This window comes from Gavialis gangeticus, unplaced genomic scaffold (assembly GCF_001723915.1).
Source record: "Gavialis gangeticus isolate Ggan-Ray unplaced genomic scaffold, GavGan_comp1, whole genome shotgun sequence".
In the NCBI taxonomy this organism is placed as follows: Eukaryota; Metazoa; Chordata; order Crocodylia; family Gavialidae; genus Gavialis; species Gavialis gangeticus.
Genome location: NW_017729006.1, coordinates 31,771,848 through 31,794,416, shown reverse-complemented (window position 1 = coordinate 31,794,416; position 22,569 = coordinate 31,771,848). Strand labels below are relative to the sequence as shown.

Here is a 22,569-nt window from a genome sequence, read left to right as displayed (position 1 = left end):
GCACCGGGAAGAAAAAAAAAAAAAAAAATCAGGCCCCTCTCACTTTTTTCTTATGTTTTTCCCTTCAGTGGAGCCTGTCTGCACGAGCTGCTGCCGAGTCACACAGCTCCCGAGCTGCACGGGACTTAGTCCTTCCCTCCATGGCAGCAGGCAGCATGCCTCTGGGACCACTCAGGTGGGGTGCTAGTGGGCAGGTGCCTCCCTGGGGGTTCTGCCACCATAAAGGAAAGCTCCAAGGTCCTCCACAGCTCAGAGGCCACTCAGGCCACTGGCAGCTCATTCCCTGGCCATGGGGATGTGGGCAGGCTCCACCAGGGGCAGTGTGGGAAGGTGGTAGGAGGGTGGCTGGGTGTGCTGGCAGCCAAGGAAGGCAGCAGGGATGGTGCACAGGGCGCTGGATGCCCACCAAGCCCGAGCCTCCCTGAGCATGTCTGGGCTTCCAGCACCCCGTGTACTCTGCCCACCACCTTCTCCAGATGTATTGCTGCAATTTGTTATGTAGAAAACTAAAATACATCAGATGTGTTTTACTTTGCTACATAACAAAATCATTTAAAGAAAAAAATACATCTCTGCACACGTACAGCATGACAAAATTAAAATGATATACACTGCCGCAAGAGTAAACAGTGATGCCATTAAAGTGGTGCAAACGGGCAATTAAGCCACTTTAAAGACCAATTCCATCATGTGTACAAGTGCCCTAAGACTTGAATTGAGCGCACTAGAGCACCACACGTAGGTAACCATTAGATACTATCAAACCTGGACTGGATTGAAACAGGAAATCTAACAAGTTAACATTTCTGAATTTCCTTGCTAATCTCATAAAGTATCTTGCAATTCAAAACACATTTACAAATAATGATATGAGAGAAGAAAATAATGCATTCTAATTTGATAGGTTTTCTGGGGTCATTTTACAATTATGAGATGCTGTTGTATTTCCTATAATGAATATAAACTAAAACTCAGTAATTAGAAGCAGAGAAGTGGCTTTAGAGCAATCATACAATACAAACAATATTAACCACATGATTCTGTCTGTGGAATCTGAAAAAATACATAATAAAACTGCAAAATGTTAAAGAACTATAATGCTTCTTACAGAATTTCAATCCAAAGGAAACAAACTGACTACAGTATTTTTTGGAGCCTGGTTGCAATTAAATACAGGAAGGATATTAAAACTTCCAAGAGATTTTTTTTAAGCCACAACAGAAGAATAGGCACAATTGCATAATTGGAACCAAATCCAAAACCCACTTCCTTCTTATTTACTAGCATCATCTAAAGGATGCTATTTAGATGCTGACGCTAAAAGGTCTGGAGCTGACAACTGTTAATCATCTACAGGGGAAACATTTTCAAAAGAACTTTACGATAAGGGTTAAAAGTTTATAGACGAGAGACTATAGAAAGTTAGTGCCCACTGCAAAACCACATCCAAGCAGTCATCATGTCTCTCTTCGATAATGTCCTTGAGTTTTGTTTTGTGGTAGGGAATCTTAGTTAATAATCAGCTGTTATTCAGCTACGGGGTAATTTGTTTACTACACAGAATTGAAAGAAATCTTTTAAAAAGGAGCCAAGGTTACAATGATATTTTTAGAAAATGATGTTCTATTTTGTTTTCAGACACTTGTCTCTACATAGAATAGATAAAATTAGCAAACATGCTTTCCTTGCACATATGTATCTATGAGGCTTCAGATCTTTATCACTGGCAGCTGAATTTCTGTTCCACGTGCCTTTGTTCTAGTTACCGATTTATCTGTACAGAAAGTTAATAATAAAAAGAAAAAGCAATCATCTTGAATTTTCTAAGTAATGCACAGGATGGTACCTCAGAATAATGATAGAAACTTAAAATGCTAGATTTTATATTTGGGTATAAAAAAAAAAGGAAACAAATATGTGTTTTCAACAATTTAAAATTATTCTGGGAACTTAAATGTGTCAGAATTTCTTACAATTGTTAAGGAATGAGCTCTCAGATTTTGAGTGAGAAAGAGGCAACACTATCCTTATAAAGATACAGTGATAACCCCTGACTTATTAGCCAACAAACTAAGGGAAAACAGAAAGTTATGAGCAGTCTGTAATATTAAGTCAATGCTTATCAGTTAGAAGTAAAACAGTTCTTTATACCAGCCCCTGTTGTCATAATGTTATTACTAAAAACATACGTCAAGAAAGCATTTGCTTTAACCATCAGGGCAAGCTACATCTTCTTATTAGAAATTCATTACATCATAGTCCAAGTCAATCTTCCGTCTTGGAATTGCTCTTTGGGGCCAAATTCTGAAGTCTTTACTCAGACAAAATACACGTCTAGAACCCATTGCAAGTTTTGCTTGAGTAAAGAGTTCTGGCTTTGTTTATTGAGCAAAAAACACAAATTATAGTTCCAAAAGTTATTTTGGATTCCTTAATGCTTTGGCTGTCATCACAAAAACATGTAAAGGACCTTGATTTTAAAAATGCTGACTGTTCACCATCTGAGCATCAACCCCCTTTAAAATATCTTAAATTGGACATCCAAAAATTTACACACCTCAAATTACTAAACATTAGGGGTGTGCAAAGTGGGCCCTGTTCAATGTGGATTCAGCCTGAATCAGGGACAGTGATTCAATTCGTTGATTTGGATCACTGTCCCTGATTTGACTCATCTGAATCCAAATCTGAAGATTCAATGCTGATTCGGAGAATCGGCTATTTGGACACAGACACAGCTTTAAAAGTTTTTTTCTGCATACCTTGAGGTAGCAGGTGCGGCTCATAAACTCTGCAATGCTGGGGCAGATGGAGTGTCCCACAGGAGTGCGGGGGGGGGGGGCCCCCACGTGCTCAGCTGTGAACCTGGAAGTGGACTGGAAGTACTTCTGGCCCACTTCTGGGTCTGCTGGGGAGTGCACAGGGCCACCCCAACCCACATTTCTGTTAGACACTCCATGTGCCCCAGCATCGCAGCATTCACAAGCCCCTGCTACCTAGACGTATGTAGAAAATACATTTAAAGCTGTCTCTATGTTTGAATCTCCAAATCTTTCCAAATCTCTCCAAATCAATTCAGAGGGTTCCAATTTCACTTTGGAGAGATTAAAGGGTCCTCTGATTCGATTTGGATTCAGAGATTTGGCCACTGAATCGGGCCAAATCTCCGCCAAATCGAATCAGGGACCGAGGCTTCACACAGCCCTACCAGACATGTCTGAAAAAACGAGACCTCACAAGAAACCTGCTTATATCACACTAAGAGTAGTTACCATGTTTACTTAACTAGAAAATGATCCTGATTATAAATGCCCCTTCTGCCCCCCATACTGGATTTTATACATGGAAAATATATACATTGTTATAATTTGCCAGGTACAGAATCTAATTATTAGAGGTTTGCCTTGAATTTATCCCCCTCTCACTAATACAGCAGGGAAAACAAATCTAAGGGATCAGGTAGCCCTTTGCTTTCTGGCTCCCCACAGCTTTTTCCCCTGGCAGCCCCTTCTCCCTCTCCTTGCTGTCAGATCCTGCTCTCCCTGAGCACATGGAAGTGAAGGATGAATTTAAAAACAATAACTTTGAAATTAAACATGGCCATAGCAATTTACATAACTACCTGGGCACTTAGTTTATCCAGAATTGATGCATGTTACCCTACTCCTGCAAGTTTTAGTACAAGTCCTCCATAAACACACTTTTGAGGAGCACTTTGGTACCTACATACATTTAGTTCAAACTATGCATGATATTCTCACAGAGGACTGTCCTCCCCTGAAAACGTACACAGATTATTCTTCGACACTCTTATTCCAGAAAAACTGTAATTCCCTGAGCACAGGGTGGGAGGAACAAGCAAAGTCCAAAAGCATAGGAAACAGCCATGGTAGAAAATAGGCATAGCTACACCTAGATCATCGCTGACCAGTGGCTGTCCAACCTCTTGTTGAACACCTCCAATAAGGGAGAACTTCCCCTGGCAGCTTATTCCACTGCCTCACTATTCAAACAGTGACGACTTTTTTTTCCAGATATCCAAGCTAAACTTATTTTACAGCAACTTCAAGCCACTGGTCCACATCTTCCTCTCTACAACAAGAGAGAAAAAGGGCTTTCAAATGAAACCAGCCTCATTCTGTATGTTGCAAGTCTGTGTTAGGCCCCTGCCAGATGTGCAGGTAAAGGTATCATAGCACCTGATGTGCAATCCACACAATCACACCTCCTGCAATGCTTCACATGTATGGCAGGAACTGTGAATGTGGGACTGAGAGTCAGATCCCAATATACTTTATGGCCAGTGCCAGGAAAGCCCAGGAGCATGATCCCAGGCTCTCCCTGTACTAACAAATAGCAAGTTCCTGTGGTTAGGAGCTCCATCACTGTGACCTCCCAACCACCAGGGCACATGGCGCAACCCCGCCTCAGCTGGGAACCCAGATCAGCTGATGGGACTTCCAGCCATGGGAGTGCATTGGATGCCCCTAGAGCTGGGAGCCCTGTCGACTGATGGCGTTCCCAGCCATAGGGGTGCACCTGGCCAGATGTTCAATTACTGTTGCCACAGGAATCAGCCACAGTTATTTTGTGGAATAATTTTGTGGCTTACTCCTTGTTTTATGACGCCATTAATTGTTTTAACGTGTGGATGGGTTACAAGTCAAGATGTGATTAACTGGTTAATCGAATCTTGCATGTAAAATGTCAGAGGGGCCTTAGTGTCCAGAGGTCTGCATTCCCCTTGTGAATTATGCCTACCCACAGTAGAGTGGCCCAGATTTTGATACATTATACTAAGAGCAAATTTAACCAGGTGCCTGCAGAAATTAATATGCACAAACCTCCACCCAAGCCATACCCAGCGCTGCCCAGCAGTAGTGCTCTTAAAGGCTGCTGCAGCACACACTAGCAAGAGGGGAAAAAAGGTATAGTTGATACATATAACCCATTAAGATAGGAGAGATATTCTCTTTATTAGGATATGACAGGAGAGATACTAATACCTGATTGTTTAAAATCTCTATATGCTTTCTACATTTGGCAAAACTCTGATTATGATTAATATCACTAACTCCTCTGAATGGTCCATTTAACACTGTCCATTGTGGGCCTTTCACATGTATAGATAGAAATTAAAAACATAATTAGCGAAGGAAATAATAAATTTTTTTAAAAATTGGTAGGACAGTATCTGAAGCTACTCTTAATTGAGAAAAAACAACTTGGTACTCTTTAAAATGTTTGAATAAAATTTCCTAAGACACACTTGAGCATAAATTATTTAACAGGATTTCTAGTTGTAGCACCATATAGTGTATCCTTAATAGTACCCATTTATATCCTACAAACTTTAAAAAGAAATAACATCTATAAAAATTGATATCAACATGATCTCAGTCCTCATAAGAAACTCTTTCAACAAAACCCAGAATTAAAACAGCATCCCTGCTCTTAAAACTTGTTAAAAATGGACACTAAAAATTGGTGCGAACCTTCTATTAATTAAAAAGAATAATGGCTGAGGCCCAAAATGTACAGGGTGTCCCAAAAGTCAGAAGCCATAGTAATATAAGATATACGGCTATCTGGCTCCTGACTTTTGGGACACCCTGTATTGCTAAGCAGTATAAAGTGGAAAAACATAGAAAAATATTAATACAATTTGGAATAAAATAAACAAAACATAATAGAACGTATTCTCATCTTTGGTCAGTATTTACTACAATCTTGTTATAGAATGCTTAGATTGAAAAAAAGGATGCCTACCCAGCACATTATCTGTTGTACCAAATAGCAAAAGAGATATTTTTGAAGCTAAAATGAAAATAATATCTAATTACTAATAATACCTGATTTCATATTATTCAGCATCACCCCCACCTTTTCAGAATGCCAGGATTCATGTATTGCCAAGTCATACACTGATGACGGTTACATGATTTACACTGAAATTTAATCTGTGGCTCTCATTTATTTTTAAACAACTTGATTGCCTTCATGATCTAAACATTCATATCTTTACATTTTGCTCAAGTTCCTGAGTTAATGAATGACTTTAGGCTTTGTTTTGCCCTGTAATTTTTGGAACTAGAAGACAGGTCTCCTAGATTATATTACTGATTCTGACAAACTGAATGATCTTGTGCAAGTCATTTAGTCTCTCAAGGTAATATAACCTGGTTCCAAGGTCCCATTCTACTAGGGTGATTTCACATTTTATGTATACCCACCTGTAAAACAAATATAACAATAACTGCATACATCATGGGGGGCAGGGGTTGAGGCTTGATACATTAGAAAAGAAAGGTGATGTTCAGGCAAGAAGCAGGAGTACTATAGTAATAACTCTCATCATCTGACATAAATTGGTTACTACTACAGAAAAATGAACTGTGGAGTTTCTCTGTGCTAATTTCAATGGATACATTTCTCATCCAACATGCAAAAACAAATGCAAACCCACAATCTTTCTATTTAGGATTCAAGAAACTAATAAACTGTTTTTTAAATGCCTACCTGAGATGACAATAAGTTGCAGTCAATGTGCAGTCCTTTCCCAGTTTTGTATCTATGAAGCAGACCAGCCATGATTGCACCACATGTGTACAGGCCTGTAGCAAGATCCGTCATGGCAACTCCTGGTCTAACTGGATCACCACCCTAGTAAGAGAAAGAAAAACAGAACGAGGAAGAATTAATATTTTGTTGTTATTTCATATAAGGCTGGTTTACAAATGCAATGAAAAAACATGGTCAGAAACTAGAGCAGCTTCTGGAATGAAGTCAGATGAAAAGCCTACCACTGAAAACCCACAAAGCTTCTATAAACTGTTCTTATTAACAGGGAACCTGGTTTTCTCTGATAAAAAAATCCCCAATTTTTGGATTAAAAAATGTAACCTAAAATCCACGTTTTTCCATGACTAAAATGAAACACCACTAATACAAATCTATAAATTGGGAAATTTTTTTTTAATCATAGAGAAATCCAGGATCCCTGTTAATAAGAACAGTTTATCTACAGAGGCTTTGTGGGTTTTCAGTGGCAGGCTTTTCATTCAAATTAGTTCAAGAAGCTGCTCTAGTTTCTGACCATGTTTCTGCATTGCATTTGTAAACCAGCCTTATATGAAATGGCAACAAAATATTAATATAATATCTATATATTAGTGGTGTTTCATTTTAATCACAGACTAGATTGTATTAGCTTGTGCTCCTTTTCAGGTTTCTTAGCTAGTAAGCCCAAACACATGAAAACTTGCTCCTTTGCTTCCTTCCTGCAGCACATAGAAAGGCAGCATATCCAGGCACAGCAACATTGTTAAAGTAGAGCATTTCACTCTTAGCACAGAAATAAGGAAACACAACAGTTATCAAAAAAGATCTTTACTATTATCTGGATACAGTTTTATCCAGCGGATACAGTGCTTGGAGTTTTGAAAGTGTGTATTAGCATAGTCATCATCGTTGTTGTGGTTGTTGCTGCCATTTATAATAATAATAATTTTTATAGTCCAGAATTTAAGCTCAAATTTACGTGAAAATATTTCCAAACATTCAGCATGCAGTGCTATGGTATTTCAACAAATAGGCAATTTTCACTGACAACCTTCAGGGGGTTTTTTTAAATGCAAATATTTTCTGTGGATTAAAAGATTTTGAAAAGTGACATGCAAAATGCATGATCTTGTCTCCTTTTCATTACTTTTTTCTGTCTCCTTTTGTACAGCCAAATGGGATGCTGCTCTCTGTCTTTGATATATTTTGACCTTTGCTTTTCTAGATCTTGTGTTCCTTTTACCAATACAGTAATACCTTGCTTAACGAATCCTCTGGAAGCAAACCTCCTTTATAATGAAGTTGGCTGGCAATGAGCTCCCTGCAGGCTGGCAGAGTTCCAGCCAGCAGGGAACTGGGAAGAAGCAGAAGGAAGGTGGTGAGACAGGGTGCACCATGTGCACATACAGTACATGCACGTGGCCCCAGGTACCCTTGAGAGCAGCTCCGGCAGGTAAATCCGGGGGAGGAGGATTGAGACCCCTGTAGGGAGGGAGCTGGGCAGGGCTGGGGCTGCTGCCCAGCCAGGGGGTGCTTGGGACACAGGGCTGCAACGTGTGGCTGCAGGACCCTGCTGATCTGGGTCGTGCCCACCAGGCTGCAGAGGTTTGGGGGCAGGGAAGCAGTAAGGCAGGGAACAGTGGGGCTGCACAGAGAACCTGCTAACCCCTGCTTGCCATGGCCACGTGCCTACTGTCACGTCGCTGCAGTGAGGAAAGCAGCGCAGAGCTGCGCCCCTCAAAGCAAAGGCAAGCGCAGGAGGCACATTGCCAGGGCAGCGCAGGGCAAGGAGCAGCGAGCAGCCGCCGTTCCCTGCTGTCTTGCTTCCCTTCCCCAGGTGCCTCTGCAGCCTGGTGGGCATGATCTGGTGCAGCTGGGAACAGTGGGGCTGCACAGAGAAGGTGTTCCCCATTTCCTAGCCAGGGCAGTGCAAAGTGAATGCCCTCTGTACCTGCGACTGCTTGCAGCGTGGAGCTCGCAGCCTCTCTGCACAGCCCCGCTGTTCCCAGTTGCGCCGGGTCATGCCCACCAAGCTCCAGAGGCCCAGGGGAGAAAGCAGGGTAGAGTGATGAGAGGTGAACTCCTGGGGTTTTAACTATAGATTTCCTAGCTTAATAACAAGGAAGAGTGGTTGACTGAGTTTGCTGTTCAGTTTTGGATTCTCTGTAATGGTAAAATCCCTTTATTCCGGAACGTGAAATTAACAGCTTAAACTGACTTCTTTTTCAGCCAATTCCTGCATAAGAAACATAAAATCATAGAAAATTAAGGTTGGAAGGGGCCTCAGGAGGTTGTCTAGTCCAACCCCCTGGTCAGAGCAGGACCATCCCCAACTGTATCATCCTAGCTAGAGCTTTGTCTAGCCAGGTCTTAAAAACCGCCAGGGATGGAACTTCCACCATCTCTCTGGGTACCCTTATTTACTACCCTCCTCCTGAGAAAGTTTTTCATAATATCTAACCTAAAACTTTCCTTGCTGCAACTTGAGACCATTGCTTCTTGTTTTGTCACCTGCTACCACTGAGAATAGTCTAACTCTATCCTCTCTGGAACCACCTTTCAGGTAGTTGAAATCTTCTATTAAATCTCCCCTCAGTCTACTCTTCTCCAGACTAAATAAGCCCATTTCCCTCAGCTTTTTCTCATAAGTCCTGTGTCCCAGCCCTCCACTGGACTCTGATTTGTCCACAACCCTTCTGTAGTGGAGCCTCAAAACTGAACGCAATACTCCAGATGTGGCCTCACCAGTGCCAAATAGAGGGGAATAATCACTTCTCTTAATCTGCTGGCCACAGTCCTAGTAAAGCAGCCCAGTATGCTGTTAGCCTTTCTTGCAACAAGAGCACACTGTTGGCTCATATTCAGCTTACTGTTCACTGCAACCCCGAGGTCTTTTTCTGCAGAACTCCTGCTTAGCAAAGCAGTCCGCAATCTGTCCTGGTGGATGGGATTATTCTGTCCAAAATGCAGGATTTTGCACTTCCCATTATTGGATTTCTTTTGCTCTAATCCTCCAATTTGTCTAGGTCTCTGAATCCTAGCCCGACCCTCCAGCATTCATTTACTTTTCCACCCAAAATGCTAGACTTTAACACACAATTTCCACATAAACATTCGTCTCCAGATGAATAAAATGTCCAGAATGTTATTAAACTGGTGGGCTTCAAAGTTCTGAGAATGTGTTAACACAGTTTTAAAATTAAACAGTTCCTAGGTGCCTGACGATCCTATGATAATGCCCCCCAAATTAATTCTAATATGTTTACACCATTCATTAATTAAAATCTCCAGCAGTAATTCCCAAAGCACATTCAAAGACCTTTTTATCAGAAGTTTTGGTATATTAACACTGTACAATATAGCCACAGTTTTTTTCTGTGGATACAGTACTGCATAACAGATGCTGAACACATCTCTCCCATGCCTTCTGTTCAATAGTGTTTTTATCTTGAGGATACAAACATTTATAGCTTATCTAAGGCTGATCCAGATGGCCTCTCTTTTCAAATGGTGATAATTACTGAGTTAACTGGCAATCAATTATCTTAAGGTAAAGAAGTCCTGTGTAAAAATATCTTTAACTAACGGCTATCATGAACTACTTCCCTCTAAAACCACCAGGCTCTTCACTTTTAGTTCTTAACACAAGATCCAAGAGTGAAAAATCTGGTCAAAATTGGACTTCAGAGAACCAGAATTACAAGCTGCAAGTCATATTCCCTTCTGGATTATCATTCTCTGATGTGTCAACAGAAAATTTAGTCTGATTCATGTATCACATACCCTGCTATTTTGATTTTACTTTAGTTTTTTTCCAAATGTTTTGGCCACAGATCAAAGCTACATAGGGTAGCTTGATAACTATATGACCATACCAGATGCAGGGACTTCTGCCTTTTTTATTTACCTATGGAGTTATTCAATTCCCATTACTGTCAATGGGAGTTTTATTGGACTCATCAGGCCCAAAGGCAAGGGTACCACACATTTATATTTTGATGAAGACTCCTGCCATGAAAAATCTACATTCTCATAAGAGTTCACATAACGAAACACAAGAAAGGCACAAGAAAAATAAATCCTCTTGTTTGACATCATCTGTTTCATATTTTTTTATCCTGCTCTAGGATGTACTTTAGTTTAAATATTTTCCTACTTTTTGCTCATTTTTATGATACACTACTAATAAAATCCTCTGGAATGAAGCAAAGCTCTTTCCACCTACCTGTGCAGTGACTGAAAGGCTTTTCCATGGGTTTCTTTTCCCTCATTTTTGGTACATTATAAAATCCCACACAGCTCTGTTACTTGCACATACATTATGCTGTCCTTATAACAGTGATATTTATTTTAAAAGTAACAAATTATCACTGGTACTCAATTGTAATGTATACATGAACTGTCATTTTAAAACCACTCTAACATAATCAATTCTAAATGGTCTTTCATTGCCACAGTCAGCCACAAACATCCTACTACGGGTGAATTTCATTCCAAAGCACAAAATCTATACACCATTTACATCTCCAAAACACAACTTATATAAAGCTCAGGCTACGGGCCTTGTTACACATTACACTTTGAATGCACTAATTTTAATTGGTGTTAAAATTACCTCATGCTTTGAGCAGTCACAGGTTAAGGGTTAATATGCCCAGTAACTTGCACTGCTCTGACCTGCCATTAGGCTGGTGATGAGGGACTGTGAGACAAGTTGGCTCTCTGCCTCTGAACTTCGCCTGCTGTCAGGGGCAGGGCCCTTTGGATCTGTGGCCCAGACTGTGGGCAGCTGGGCCTGTCAGGGTCCCATCAGGCTTGCAAGCCCCTACCTGTCCTGACTGGGTCCCCATTGCTGCCCATACCCCCAGATCTAGCCCACTGCCCACCCAGCCACCAGCCAAAATCAAACCAGCCACTGTTCCCCTATTCCCTAGGGCTCCCTTCCTGCCCCTTAGGACACCCCTCTGTCCCCTGACCCTTGTGGCTCACCCCCACCTCCCATGTCCTCTGGCTCACCTGTACTGCCAGTGCTGTCCCAGGAGAGCAGGCAGGGAATGGGAAACCCATCTGTCACACCACCACTGCCACTGCTGGGCAAATACTGCTCTCTGGTCTGAGCCCAGCCCAGAGAGTGGCAATGGTAGCGGGTTCCTCTTCTCTGCTTGCTCCACCAGGACAGTGCCAGGAGCTGCAGGTGAGCTGGGAACTGCTGGGGCGGGAGCAGGGGGGGAGAGGGGTGTTGTGCAGGCAGCACCCAATCCATGGACTGCCTGATACAGGCTGGCAAGGAGAGGGAATATGTGCGTGCCCCCCTCACCCAGATTGGGCATGCTATGCCACTTGCCCACCCCTCTACTGCACCTCCAGATTGGGCCCACTGTGCTGCCAGCACCTGCCCTTACAATCCTGTTCAAACCTACCAAGCTGTTCCCCACTCCCTCTCACCCACACCCCTGGATGAGTTGCCCAGGCTCCAACCATCCCACGACCCATTCACCCCAACCCAGCCTACTCCCTCCATCACTGTGCGGGCCTCAATCTGCCCCTCTCCCCATGCCCCTTCCTCTTCACAGACTTGCCTGATGCAGTGGGCAACGCTCCACATGCTGCTGGGCTGTGATCGTGGCTGCGTTCAGGATGCAGCTGCATGTCCGAGTCTGTGCATGCCCCTCCCCACCCTGTTGCAGCCACCTGGAGCCCATGCCCGCTGCACTGCCACCGCTGCCCCGCGTTTGAGTCGACGGGGGGCAAGGGGGCTGGGAAAAGGGGGAGTCCAAAGGGACAGGAAAGAAACCCTGGGAGCAGTGGGAGTGGGGGAGCCCTGGGGGCTGAGAAGAGCCCAGAATGGGAGTGGAGGTGAGTTTCTGACCTTTAGGTGTTCCCCTGCTGTCACTGTGGGGGAACAGAGTGGCTGGGAGTGGTGCCTCCTGGGATGCTGGAGGACCACTCACAACTTGTTCTGGGCCTGTGGAGCAGTCGCATGTGATTGCAACAAACTGCCCAAAACCAGAGATAATCCTCAATGGAAGAGGATTCTCTCTAAGCCACTTAGAGGGCCCTTAGCACGTGCTTCTCTTCCATCATGTGTGAGCACTCCTAGTTTAAGGGCCCTTAACACGTTTTTGAGTTAACATGTAACAACACTCTAAGACACACACAGCATTTACAATGGTTTCAGTGGGGTTTAAACCTAAAGCAGACAGACAAACAATCCTGTTAAACTAGTTTTCATCTGCTTGGAGAGTTTCAAAACTACATCTGGAAAATCAAGTATTATTTTGAACTGGTTCACTGTGAACTGGTTCAGTGTTATATGTAGACACTAACTGTTCTCCGACATGGACTTAATCAGTCCTCCAAGAATCCCACTCTGCACTGCTCCTCAGCCACTCTGCCTCCCACTGCTGCAATGGCACTCTTTAATTTTTTTTTTTTTTTTTAAAGTGATTTTTCACTGTTTTCAATAAAACCTATCTTTCTAACAACCAGTGTGTTCCTCACTCAGGCACAGCCCTTCAACGTGCCCCTGCAGCCCCTTGGAATCAAAAAACATGGGTCTAAGCATTTTCCTTCCCACTTCCCAACTCAACATACACACGCAGCAGGCAAGCACACTATGGACTTTGATCATTCGGGCTAGGGACAGGCATTACACATAAACCGGTTTAAGTGATCAAAAACTGGTTTAAACCTGTAACAGAATAGATGTTCAATGCACATAAACCAATCTGAAAATGACTGAAACCAGTCTGAGATAAACCTGGTTGAACGTAGTATCAGACTTAAATGATTTGGCTCAAACCGGTTTATGCAATGTCTGCCCTGGACACATTGCTGGTTTAAGATAAACCAGACTCCCCCAGCAACCCAGCATGCTCTTGGGCTGGGCAGGGCTCTCTGCTCCAAAGCAGGGCTGGACCCTCCCCTCTGCTCTCTAACTGAAGCAGGGGCAGGGTGTGGCCAGATGCTGGCCTGCCATGGCCCTCCAAGGCAAATTTCTCCCTCTGCCCCCTCTCACCCTCCTCCCCCAAATCCGCTAGCGAACTCTGGGAACCGCAGCTGCTGTTTGCCAGCCGCAGCTACACCTCCATGGCTTGCCTGCAAACAGGCAGGGACAGAGTTAATTGCTCACTGTCCCTTCTCTCCCCTGGAACACCCAGGGCTTTGGCTTTAGCTTCAGCCTCTGCCCCATGTCCCAGAGGAGAGAGACAGGCAAGCTAGTGTGAAGGTGGCAAGTGTTGGCAAAGACCTGACAATCACATATGCTGATTAAGAATTAAGAGAGGTTGCAAACAGCTTTACATCTTAAGTTAAACTAACCTGTGTATGCTGTGTGTTACTGACCTGTATCTTAGCCTAGGCAAAGATTTTTGGTAGTTCCCTGCTGTATGCTTTGCAAATTGCTGTGTTCAATATATGCTTGCTTCAGAGAAAGGACTTTCACCATCCCCTCTCTGCTAGCCTGGGTTGGTGCCTGGCCCTGCCCGCTCCACTCCAGCAAGGAGGGGTGAGAGCCTTGGAGGGCATCTTTCTTCCCTCCCCTTTGGCAGGGGCTGGCAGGCATGCTCTAGTGCCCCCCGGCTTCTGGCTTCAGCCACTGCAGGCATGTGGCTGCATTTCCTGATTTAACAGAAAATGTCTGTCCAGTTATTAATCTGGTGTGTCTGGTTTCTCTTAGACTAACCTGCAAAGAGGGAATCAATTCAGGCTCGGGCTTTTTCATCGTCTGTCCCTGGCCTTGAAAGCTACTGAAGTTTACTAAACAAGTGGGTGCTTACTCCGGCCCCCTGATGTGAGAGCCACAATACTTTGCACAATTGTTACTCGGTTGACATTTTGGAATTGTTCGATTGTCACATGTGTCTGCACCTTTTAGATTTCGTGCTGTCTTCTTCATGAGGACATGAGTGTGTTTAGGGAGCAGGGAAGAGGGGCACTGCATTTTTAAAATGAAATATGAACTAAAAACTTCAGCTGAAGAAAAGTAAGAGGTAAGATTTAGCATTTACATTAATCAAGCAAAAGAATGACTAAGTCTAAATAAATTGTTAAAAGCCATTAGTGAACAGACAGAACTGTTAGCAACAATAGTTAAATCAGTCTAATGATTACACTGTCTGAAGTAGGAGTGAGGTGATGTGAACATCTATTTCGAGTGCAGATCTTAACCTTTTAATAAAATCCATCTTCACAATGGCCACTGAGGAATGTGACTCCCATAACACAGCTTATGTCCACTTCACTGTAATATTTGTACATTCTGTCATTCATATATCATTGACAATTTTTTTTTTTTTTTTTTTTTTTATACTAGAGTTCTAGTTTTTTTTAAACTTTTCAGTGTATTTCCTTTAACTCAACTGGTATTAATGACATTTGCCCCTTTGTAACAGTTAGTACTTCCACAGAATTTATTGCACAAGTTTCCAGCTCTTGAGGTAGTGTGTGAAATGTTTGGCATTGTGAAGGAAGCAAAGCTTTCACTCCACAAGCACTTGGGTCAGAATGCAAAAAAGACAGTCAGCATGGATCCTCTTGTAGATACTTGTGCTTTATGCACACGAGAATTAGAGATGAAGGATTCGCAGGGAAAACATAGCAGCATAGGTGGTGTTCACAGCTGCCTACAGGGCTGCTCTGGCAACCATATAGCCAGGATGTCTTAATTCTTCCGTTGAGATCTGCAATATATCCAGCAGGAAAGGAGTCACCTTTTCTCATACCAGAAAATTATTTTGTGAACAAGTATGTGGTAACTTGCCATATGGAACTGCAGTGAGGCAAATGAGGAAACTGCTAACAGCCAAATGTAGGTCCTTGTCATAATGGCATGTCTTTCATAGATTTGGTATTTCCTATACTTGTGTAACAATCACTGATCCTGCACTTAGATGGAAGCAGTAGTACTCAAACTTTTCTAAAGCAGCAAATAGAGTGCTTCTCTACCCACTTAGTTGCATCTTGGATGGTAGCTGGAGTTTGCCAGAGACTGTAGCCTTGTTCCATTAAGTCCTCATTTAGAGAAACAGCAATTCTAACTGGGGGAAATATAATTAAGATTTGAAAGAGTTTGTGCAATTTCTCTTATATGAGCATTGTTTCAATATCCAGCACCTCTATAAAAGCCCCAGAAGATCCTGAAATGCACTAGCATCATTGCCATCAAAACGGGGACTGGTATGACCTCTCTGTCAAGCCATTTTGACAGAGAGGTCATACCAGTCCCCGTAAGACATTTTTCAGTGGCAAATACAACACTGCTGTTCTTCCATGCTCCCAGTTCTTGGGTCAACAGCTGGGATACCAATGCTACTGGGGAATCCAATCTCTCTGACTTCCTCAACCTACAAAAGGAACTACTACAGCAGACCTAATTATGATACCCAGGACAGCCAATATGGTATGGTACTGGGTAGTTGAGGTTGGTCAGCCCAGTGCTGTTCCTGTCTCCCCAGTACTACCCTGACCAGATGAATCTCCAGGGACTCTCAGAAGGTCATAGAAATGTAACTCTATTCAACACCAAGGAGAAGATATAGTCAGTACTCCTCCTGAATAACAGTGCTACTGGCATGATTTCTAAGCTCTAATTCTACTGTTTCACCAATACCAATGATATTCCCAGAGCTCTAAACTTGATACAACAGTTGTCACTGATGTCATCACTGGTACTGTCGGAAGAACTTGGAAGAGCAATGTACTGGGGTACTCTCTCTCCATCGCTGGAGTCATATTGGAGCTCTGTTCGGCCCTTTCACATGGCACTGCCCTTTATATTTGGGTAAAGGTGTCAACTCCAGTACAGAAGTTGTCAATGAGCAGAGGGGCTGGTTCCAGTCTCAATCCCAAGTTTGTTAGTACTGCTGCGAAAGTGTTTTCCAGTTATGGAGGAACACCAGCAGGTGCCAACAGCTTTGGCACTGGAATGATCATATCAATATAATTACCACTTGCTGGATAAGACTAGATGCCCTTTATTAGGCTTAAAGAAATAACACAGAATGTATAACTAGAGAGACTTTAATCACTGTCTGCCAACTGATTAGACCAGGGATCTCTCACAGCCTTCCTAAGGTTTTGGAAAAACCTTGACTCAACAAAGCCTTGGCCTTTATCAGACCTCCCCCTCCCCCTTCACCCCACCTCTTTCAGTTTAGCAAGATTTCTGCTTCTGACTATGTTCTCCCTTCCAGCCCCCTTCCTGGAAGACAGTACCAGGCTCACCTGGGCTGCAGGGAGTTTCAAAAACCTTACAGAGAACACCTGGAAGACGATAAATTAAGTGACACGGCTTCTAGGAAGACAAGGATGTTTGAGAGAAGGTTCAAAAACAAGGGGACAACAAACTGGCACATATAACAAAGTAGTGAAATAGGGTACACCTGCGTGGGTGTGGTAACTGCTGATTGGTTTTCTGATTCAATCATCAGAACCTGATTGGCTTCTATAGTTTTTAAATGTATTACATAGGTATAAAAGATGTAACTGGTCTATCACACTTCAGACATATAGCCTCTGCTCGCTTTCCCTCTGTCAACTGGTTTGATCAGTAGGCCAACAGTGATTAAAGTCTCTCAAATTATACATCCTATGTTACTTGATTAGGCTTGAAGAAATATCATGTATAATAAACCAGGAACAAAGAGAAATTATATGGGGATGGGGCCAACCCATTTACTCAAAACCGTGTTGTATTGATTTCAAATATAAACTGTCATACTGCTTCCCACACTTCCTTTGCTACTAGCCCCTGAGATCTGCTGCTTGAACAGAGAACAAACCCTGGATTACCTGGAGGCAGATATGCATTTTCTGAGTCGGAAATGGTGTGCACTGATTGCTCTAATAGTTTTAGGTTTAGGCCTGAATCCCTCCAATTGAATCCCTCAATTTTCAGATTTACACAGTGAGCACAGAAGAGGCATCTGTTATGCTCATTGATCAGGGAATTGAGTCTAGCTCAGGTCAGAAGATTTAGAATCCAGGAGACAGTGGATCTCACTTCGCTGTATAGGGGGAAGGCCCCAACTTTGAACTATGTACATGCATAATAAGAGGTAGTCCTTGCCCCAGAGGGCCTGCAATTTAAATAAGTAAACCAAAGGATGAAGAGAAGAAAGTAATTTGTTCATAGTCAAAGGAAGTCCAGAGCACAGCCAAGAACAAAACTGAATACTCCTTTGTGTAAGGAGTTGCCTGACTGGCTCCCCTGGTTCTGTTGTGTTATAGTTCCTAAAAACTTCAGCTTTTCCATCAAACTACTCTCCTCATGTCATCCCTTATTAACCGGTGTCTGACTTAAACAACTACTTAAATTCATGCACATTATTTTGACCTTGCCCATATTGCATACTGTACATTTAAAAACCAGTAACATGCACCTTGATAATCTACCTAAAGTATTTGGAAGCCATCTTCATTCTACTGATTTTAAGATTCAGCCCATGACAGTTGAATGCTTTTCACTGTATAAACTTATCTTTATAATAAAGACCCATCAGGAATCAGCAAAAAAACAACATGCTAATTTCTAGAATTTATTACCATACAGCATAGAAATCCTGCAGGTGCAGGCTTTGGCCAATACTGTTCTATTATGATAGCCCATTGCTTCATGACTTCTGCATTGCTCGTTCATAATAAATCAAAGATCACATTTTATTTGTTCAGCCACCAAACTCTTTAATTCTATAAGCCATTTTATTGTATGCAGCACAAAGTTTTAGTGCATCAGAAAATTATTTTATTAAATTTGCAATAAAGTTAAGTACCTCAGGCCCTGTGATATGCATGAGACCAGAAACAGCAGCTGCAACAGAATCATAGCCTCCTCTCTGAAACACCGGACCAGTCTGACCATAACCTGAAACACAAGAACAACTATATAAAAAGCTATGCATGACACACAATTGAGATATAGATTACTACTCCAGGTCTTTTTAAAAGAGCTGAATTCAATACATTCTCATCAGTTTCTATACACGCATTGTCTCAATTATTCAGGCAAAATATCAAGTTAATACTATAGTTATACATCTTGCCTTAGACCAGCAGCCAGCAACCTTTTCAAGACACGGGCTGGAACAACCCAGCTCTGGTCCGATGTGGGCCAGGTAGATTCCATGGAGAGTCGGGGGGTGTCTTTCCTTGCACTCATGATGAGACCAGGAAGATGGGAGCTGCACCCCTACTTCTCCTAGCCCCCTGTCCATTCACCGGGGCATGACTGCAGCTTCCAGACAGCAAAGAGCTGCAATTAGGCTGGTCAGCTGGAAGCTGTGTCCATGCTGCTACCTATCTGCACTGTAACTGGGAGGCGATGGGCAGGATAGGGAAGGGGAGAAGGAGAAGCCGCAGCAGCATGGATACAGCTTCTAGCTGCCCAGTCCTGGTATAACTCCCTGCTGACTGGAAGCTATGCCCATGCCACAGCCAGGGGGACACTGGGGGGCATGGGGAAAAGCAACAGTGGCACAAACGCAGCTGAAAGTTTCCTGGCCCCAGTGCAGCTCCTCACTGCTTAGCCCTAGTACAGGAGCAGGCACAGGCATATGCAAAACCTTTGGACTCAGTGGTTCAACAGGCCAGATACAGCCTGAGGGTCATATGTTGCCAACTCTCGCCTTGGGCTAAAGAACAAATTCTATCCTAGTGCCTAACAATGTGCTCTCTAAGGCACTGTTACTCCATGAATACTGAGGCCAATAAATCATTTGCAGGGCAATATCATGAACCCATTAAGTTCAATAGGAATACCAGTCTCGTGCTACTTAGGGTTTTTTCCCCTAAGCTAACTCAGTCCATCACTAATGGTGACAAAACCAGCCCCTGAGTAAAATACTTAAAATTAATTTTGACAGACTGGAGTTGGTCAATAGCTTTGAAATGCTGATAAAAAAGAAAATCCTTTTCTATTTTTAATACATTTTTTTATCAGCCATGCAATTCGCATTAAAATTATTACTTATTTTTAATTAATAAACTTTAACTTAATAATTACTTAAGTATGGGTAGTATAATAGCGATGTTGTAGCCTTAATACCATATTTACCTTAATACAAGATGATGTTGACTGTAAGACTACCCCCCAATAATTAGACTCCACACAGAAAATTTATAAATTTATTATGGAATCTAATTAGTGGAGGATCATCTGAAATTAGTGCATGTCCCCCCGCCCCACTACTGCAGGTGGTGGGGGAAGAGGTAATGAGGGAGCAGTAATGGTTGTGGGGGACAGACAATGGGGGAGGCAGTAGGAGGGGCAGGCAGTGGGCAGCAGGTGGTAGAGGGCAGGCAGTGAGAGAGGCAGGCAGCTTGCCCCCTTGCTGACTTTGGCACCCCCCCCCAACCCACCACTGTGCCTGCCCCTCTCCCTTAGCAGCCTCAGGTAGTCCTGTTTCCCCCTTCCCTTGCTCCCCTTCCTCCTCTGTCCATGCTATTTCTGTCACCCACAGCCTCAGGTCCCTACCCACTCCTGAAGTCTTTCCCCCCATTCCTGCCCTTCAACCAACCTCTTCCCCCCCACCTTAACTTTTCTCCCATACCAGCATCCTCTGTCTGTGCTACAGCCCAGGGCATGGAGCATCGCTCTAGCCTGGCCTTACAGCAGTGGCACGGAGCTAGCACTGCTGTTCCAGCCCAGCCCACAGCAGCAGGGAACCAGCACTGCTGCTATGGGGCCAGGCTAGAACAGCAGTACCAGCTCCGTGCCCCTGCTATGGGCCTGGGCTGGAGCCATACTCCGTTCCCTGGGCCGCAGCAACGACAGCCTGCTGGTGTAGGAACAAAGGCAAGGAGGAGTGAAGCAGAAGGGGAGAGAAAGGGAGGGGTGGCATGAAGAGGAAAGAGCCTGGGGACTGTGGGGGAAGAGTGGCAGGGCATGCAGAGTCGGGGGTGAGGACATGTAGCAGCTGTGGCTCTGGCTCCAGCCCCATCCCCAGGCTGGAGATGGAGCCAGAGAAGCTGATGTTTCCAATGGAGATAAACAGGTAGAAAGATGCAGCATCGATAAATAAATCCTACTCTGCAACTGAATAGCAAAAGGACCAAAGGAGAGTCTATTAAGCACATACGGAAGTAGGATCTGCCATCTAACATGTTATTTGATTATTGTGGCCTTCTTACTAAACCAAGTTAGTTCTTTTAGGGGAGCTTGAGAAGAAACTGCAGCCATCTAACTACAAATTCCATCAGACCAACAACAGAAAACCCTGCAGTAATTGTAGACTTTATAGCTCAAGTATGCCAAGTCTGAAGCAAAAACAAAAACGAAAACTTTTCAAGAACTTTTTGATACCATATGGAGGAAAGCTATTCAATCCCAACTGGTTTAGAGGGTAGATATCATGTCTGGCAGTTATGTGGAGATGTCACTGAAAAAAGATAAACAAGAGAGGAGAAAGACTATTACACCAACAGAGTTTGTAAAACTGGATCCTGACACTCCTTTACTTGTTCAGGTGGAGATGTTTTGGCCTTCTTCAGCAAAACAGGGTTATTACAACCGTCAGCTAAACAATACCAGAGATGGAATTCAGGTATGCAATCATCTGTCTGCTGCCCTAAAAGAAGCAGATATTTGGCTTGTCATCCATCTATTTTGATGCAGTTTCATCCGGTTTCACACAGGTCATAATGCTGCCTAATGGTACAGATGATGTCCTTCTCCAATATCTGTTTCAACTGTTTGAAAAAGGACTTTTGGAACTTTGGATTAATGCAGGCTTGGGTGATAAAGTAAAATTAGTTCCTCTTCACACGCTTGGACAGAAATTAGGACCAACTTTGGGTAGTGTTCTTATTAAGGCTCACATTCTCACAGGATGTGATGACACCAGCAAAGTGGGAAAGAAAACTATCAGAACTAAACGCATCACCAGAGAAATTCCTTTTAGATTTTGCTGAAGATAACTACATTCTCAGAAAATGTGCTAACAGAGCCAAAGAATACCTTGTTAAGGTCCTACACCCATCACTTTATTGCAAAAGATTTGATGAGCTTCATTTTGCACTGTACAAAAGTAAACCAATTTCACAGCTTCCCCCCACTTCTTTCTCTATTTGAAAAGGACATCTCAGGAAATGCTTCTTTGTGACACGTGAATGTTTTAGCTTGGATGACAGCAGCTACAGAAGTATGTTAAATCTGAAAGATTTTCAGTGGTACAAAGACCCAAGTGGAGCTCTTTTTCCAGACAAATATCTTCATTCTGTTCCTGATGATGAATTATTGCTGACATTTAACTGTGCAGCATGCATAACTGCAAGATGCAAGTGCCAAAAAATTACATTTCTTTTATTGAATACTGCAAATGTGGTGAAAACTGTATAAGGAAAACCAGTAGTCTAATGGATGATGTGTTGGATCATCCCAAACCATTAAAAAAAAATTTCAATAATCGCATTGATTTGTTTAATATCATGCTGTATGTTATAGCATTTCTTATTAATTCCACATTGATATTCCAGTTTTATGTACAGCATTTAGATTTCAACTGGTATGTAAGAAAAGACGTCATAAATAAAGTAATGTTAAGATAATCTGCCGTGAGAGAATTGTGAACCCTACTTTCTTTTGCCACTATGACACTGGAAACATCTTTATTAGACCTTTATTTGACCTTGAAAACACTGGGTTAGACACCAAGATTACTTAGGAGATGCCAGTCACCAAAGAGCAATTGTTGCCATGTTTAAAGATGGTGCCCTTCCACCTTCTGTGCATCAAATGGTGAAGTCTACCCAAGTTTGTTTGTTTTTTATCCTTACATGTGTTTTCTTAAGTACAGGTGGTTACTTTACTCAGGTTTGACTTTTCTACAGTGGGGGTCTATGCCAGGGACTGAACTATTAAGGGGAAAAAACAACAAGACTAGGCTAAGTAGTTATGCTGGTACAGAACTGTGTCATCTCAGTCTTACAAGGTGGGGACTTTCAAAAGAACCCAAGACAGTTAAATGCCTAACAGCTAAATGAAATCCCTCTCGTTTCTTTTTAAAAAATCCC

General features: G+C 42.9%; 1 protein-coding gene across 1 annotated transcript in view; it reads right to left on the bottom strand.

Moving 5' to 3' along the window:
• The window catches only part of SUGCT (succinyl-CoA:glutarate-CoA transferase), a 678,860-nt gene that overhangs the window by 549,674 nt on the left and 106,617 nt on the right, over positions 1-22,569 (bottom strand). The window contains exons 7-8 of the mRNA XM_019508722.1: positions 18,333-18,424; positions 6,520-6,663 (exon numbers count right to left, since the gene is read on the bottom strand). Coding sequence (XP_019364267.1) covers positions 6,520-6,663; positions 18,333-18,424 — 236 coding nt within the window. The remainder of the gene's footprint in view (positions 1-6,519; positions 6,664-18,332; positions 18,425-22,569) is intronic.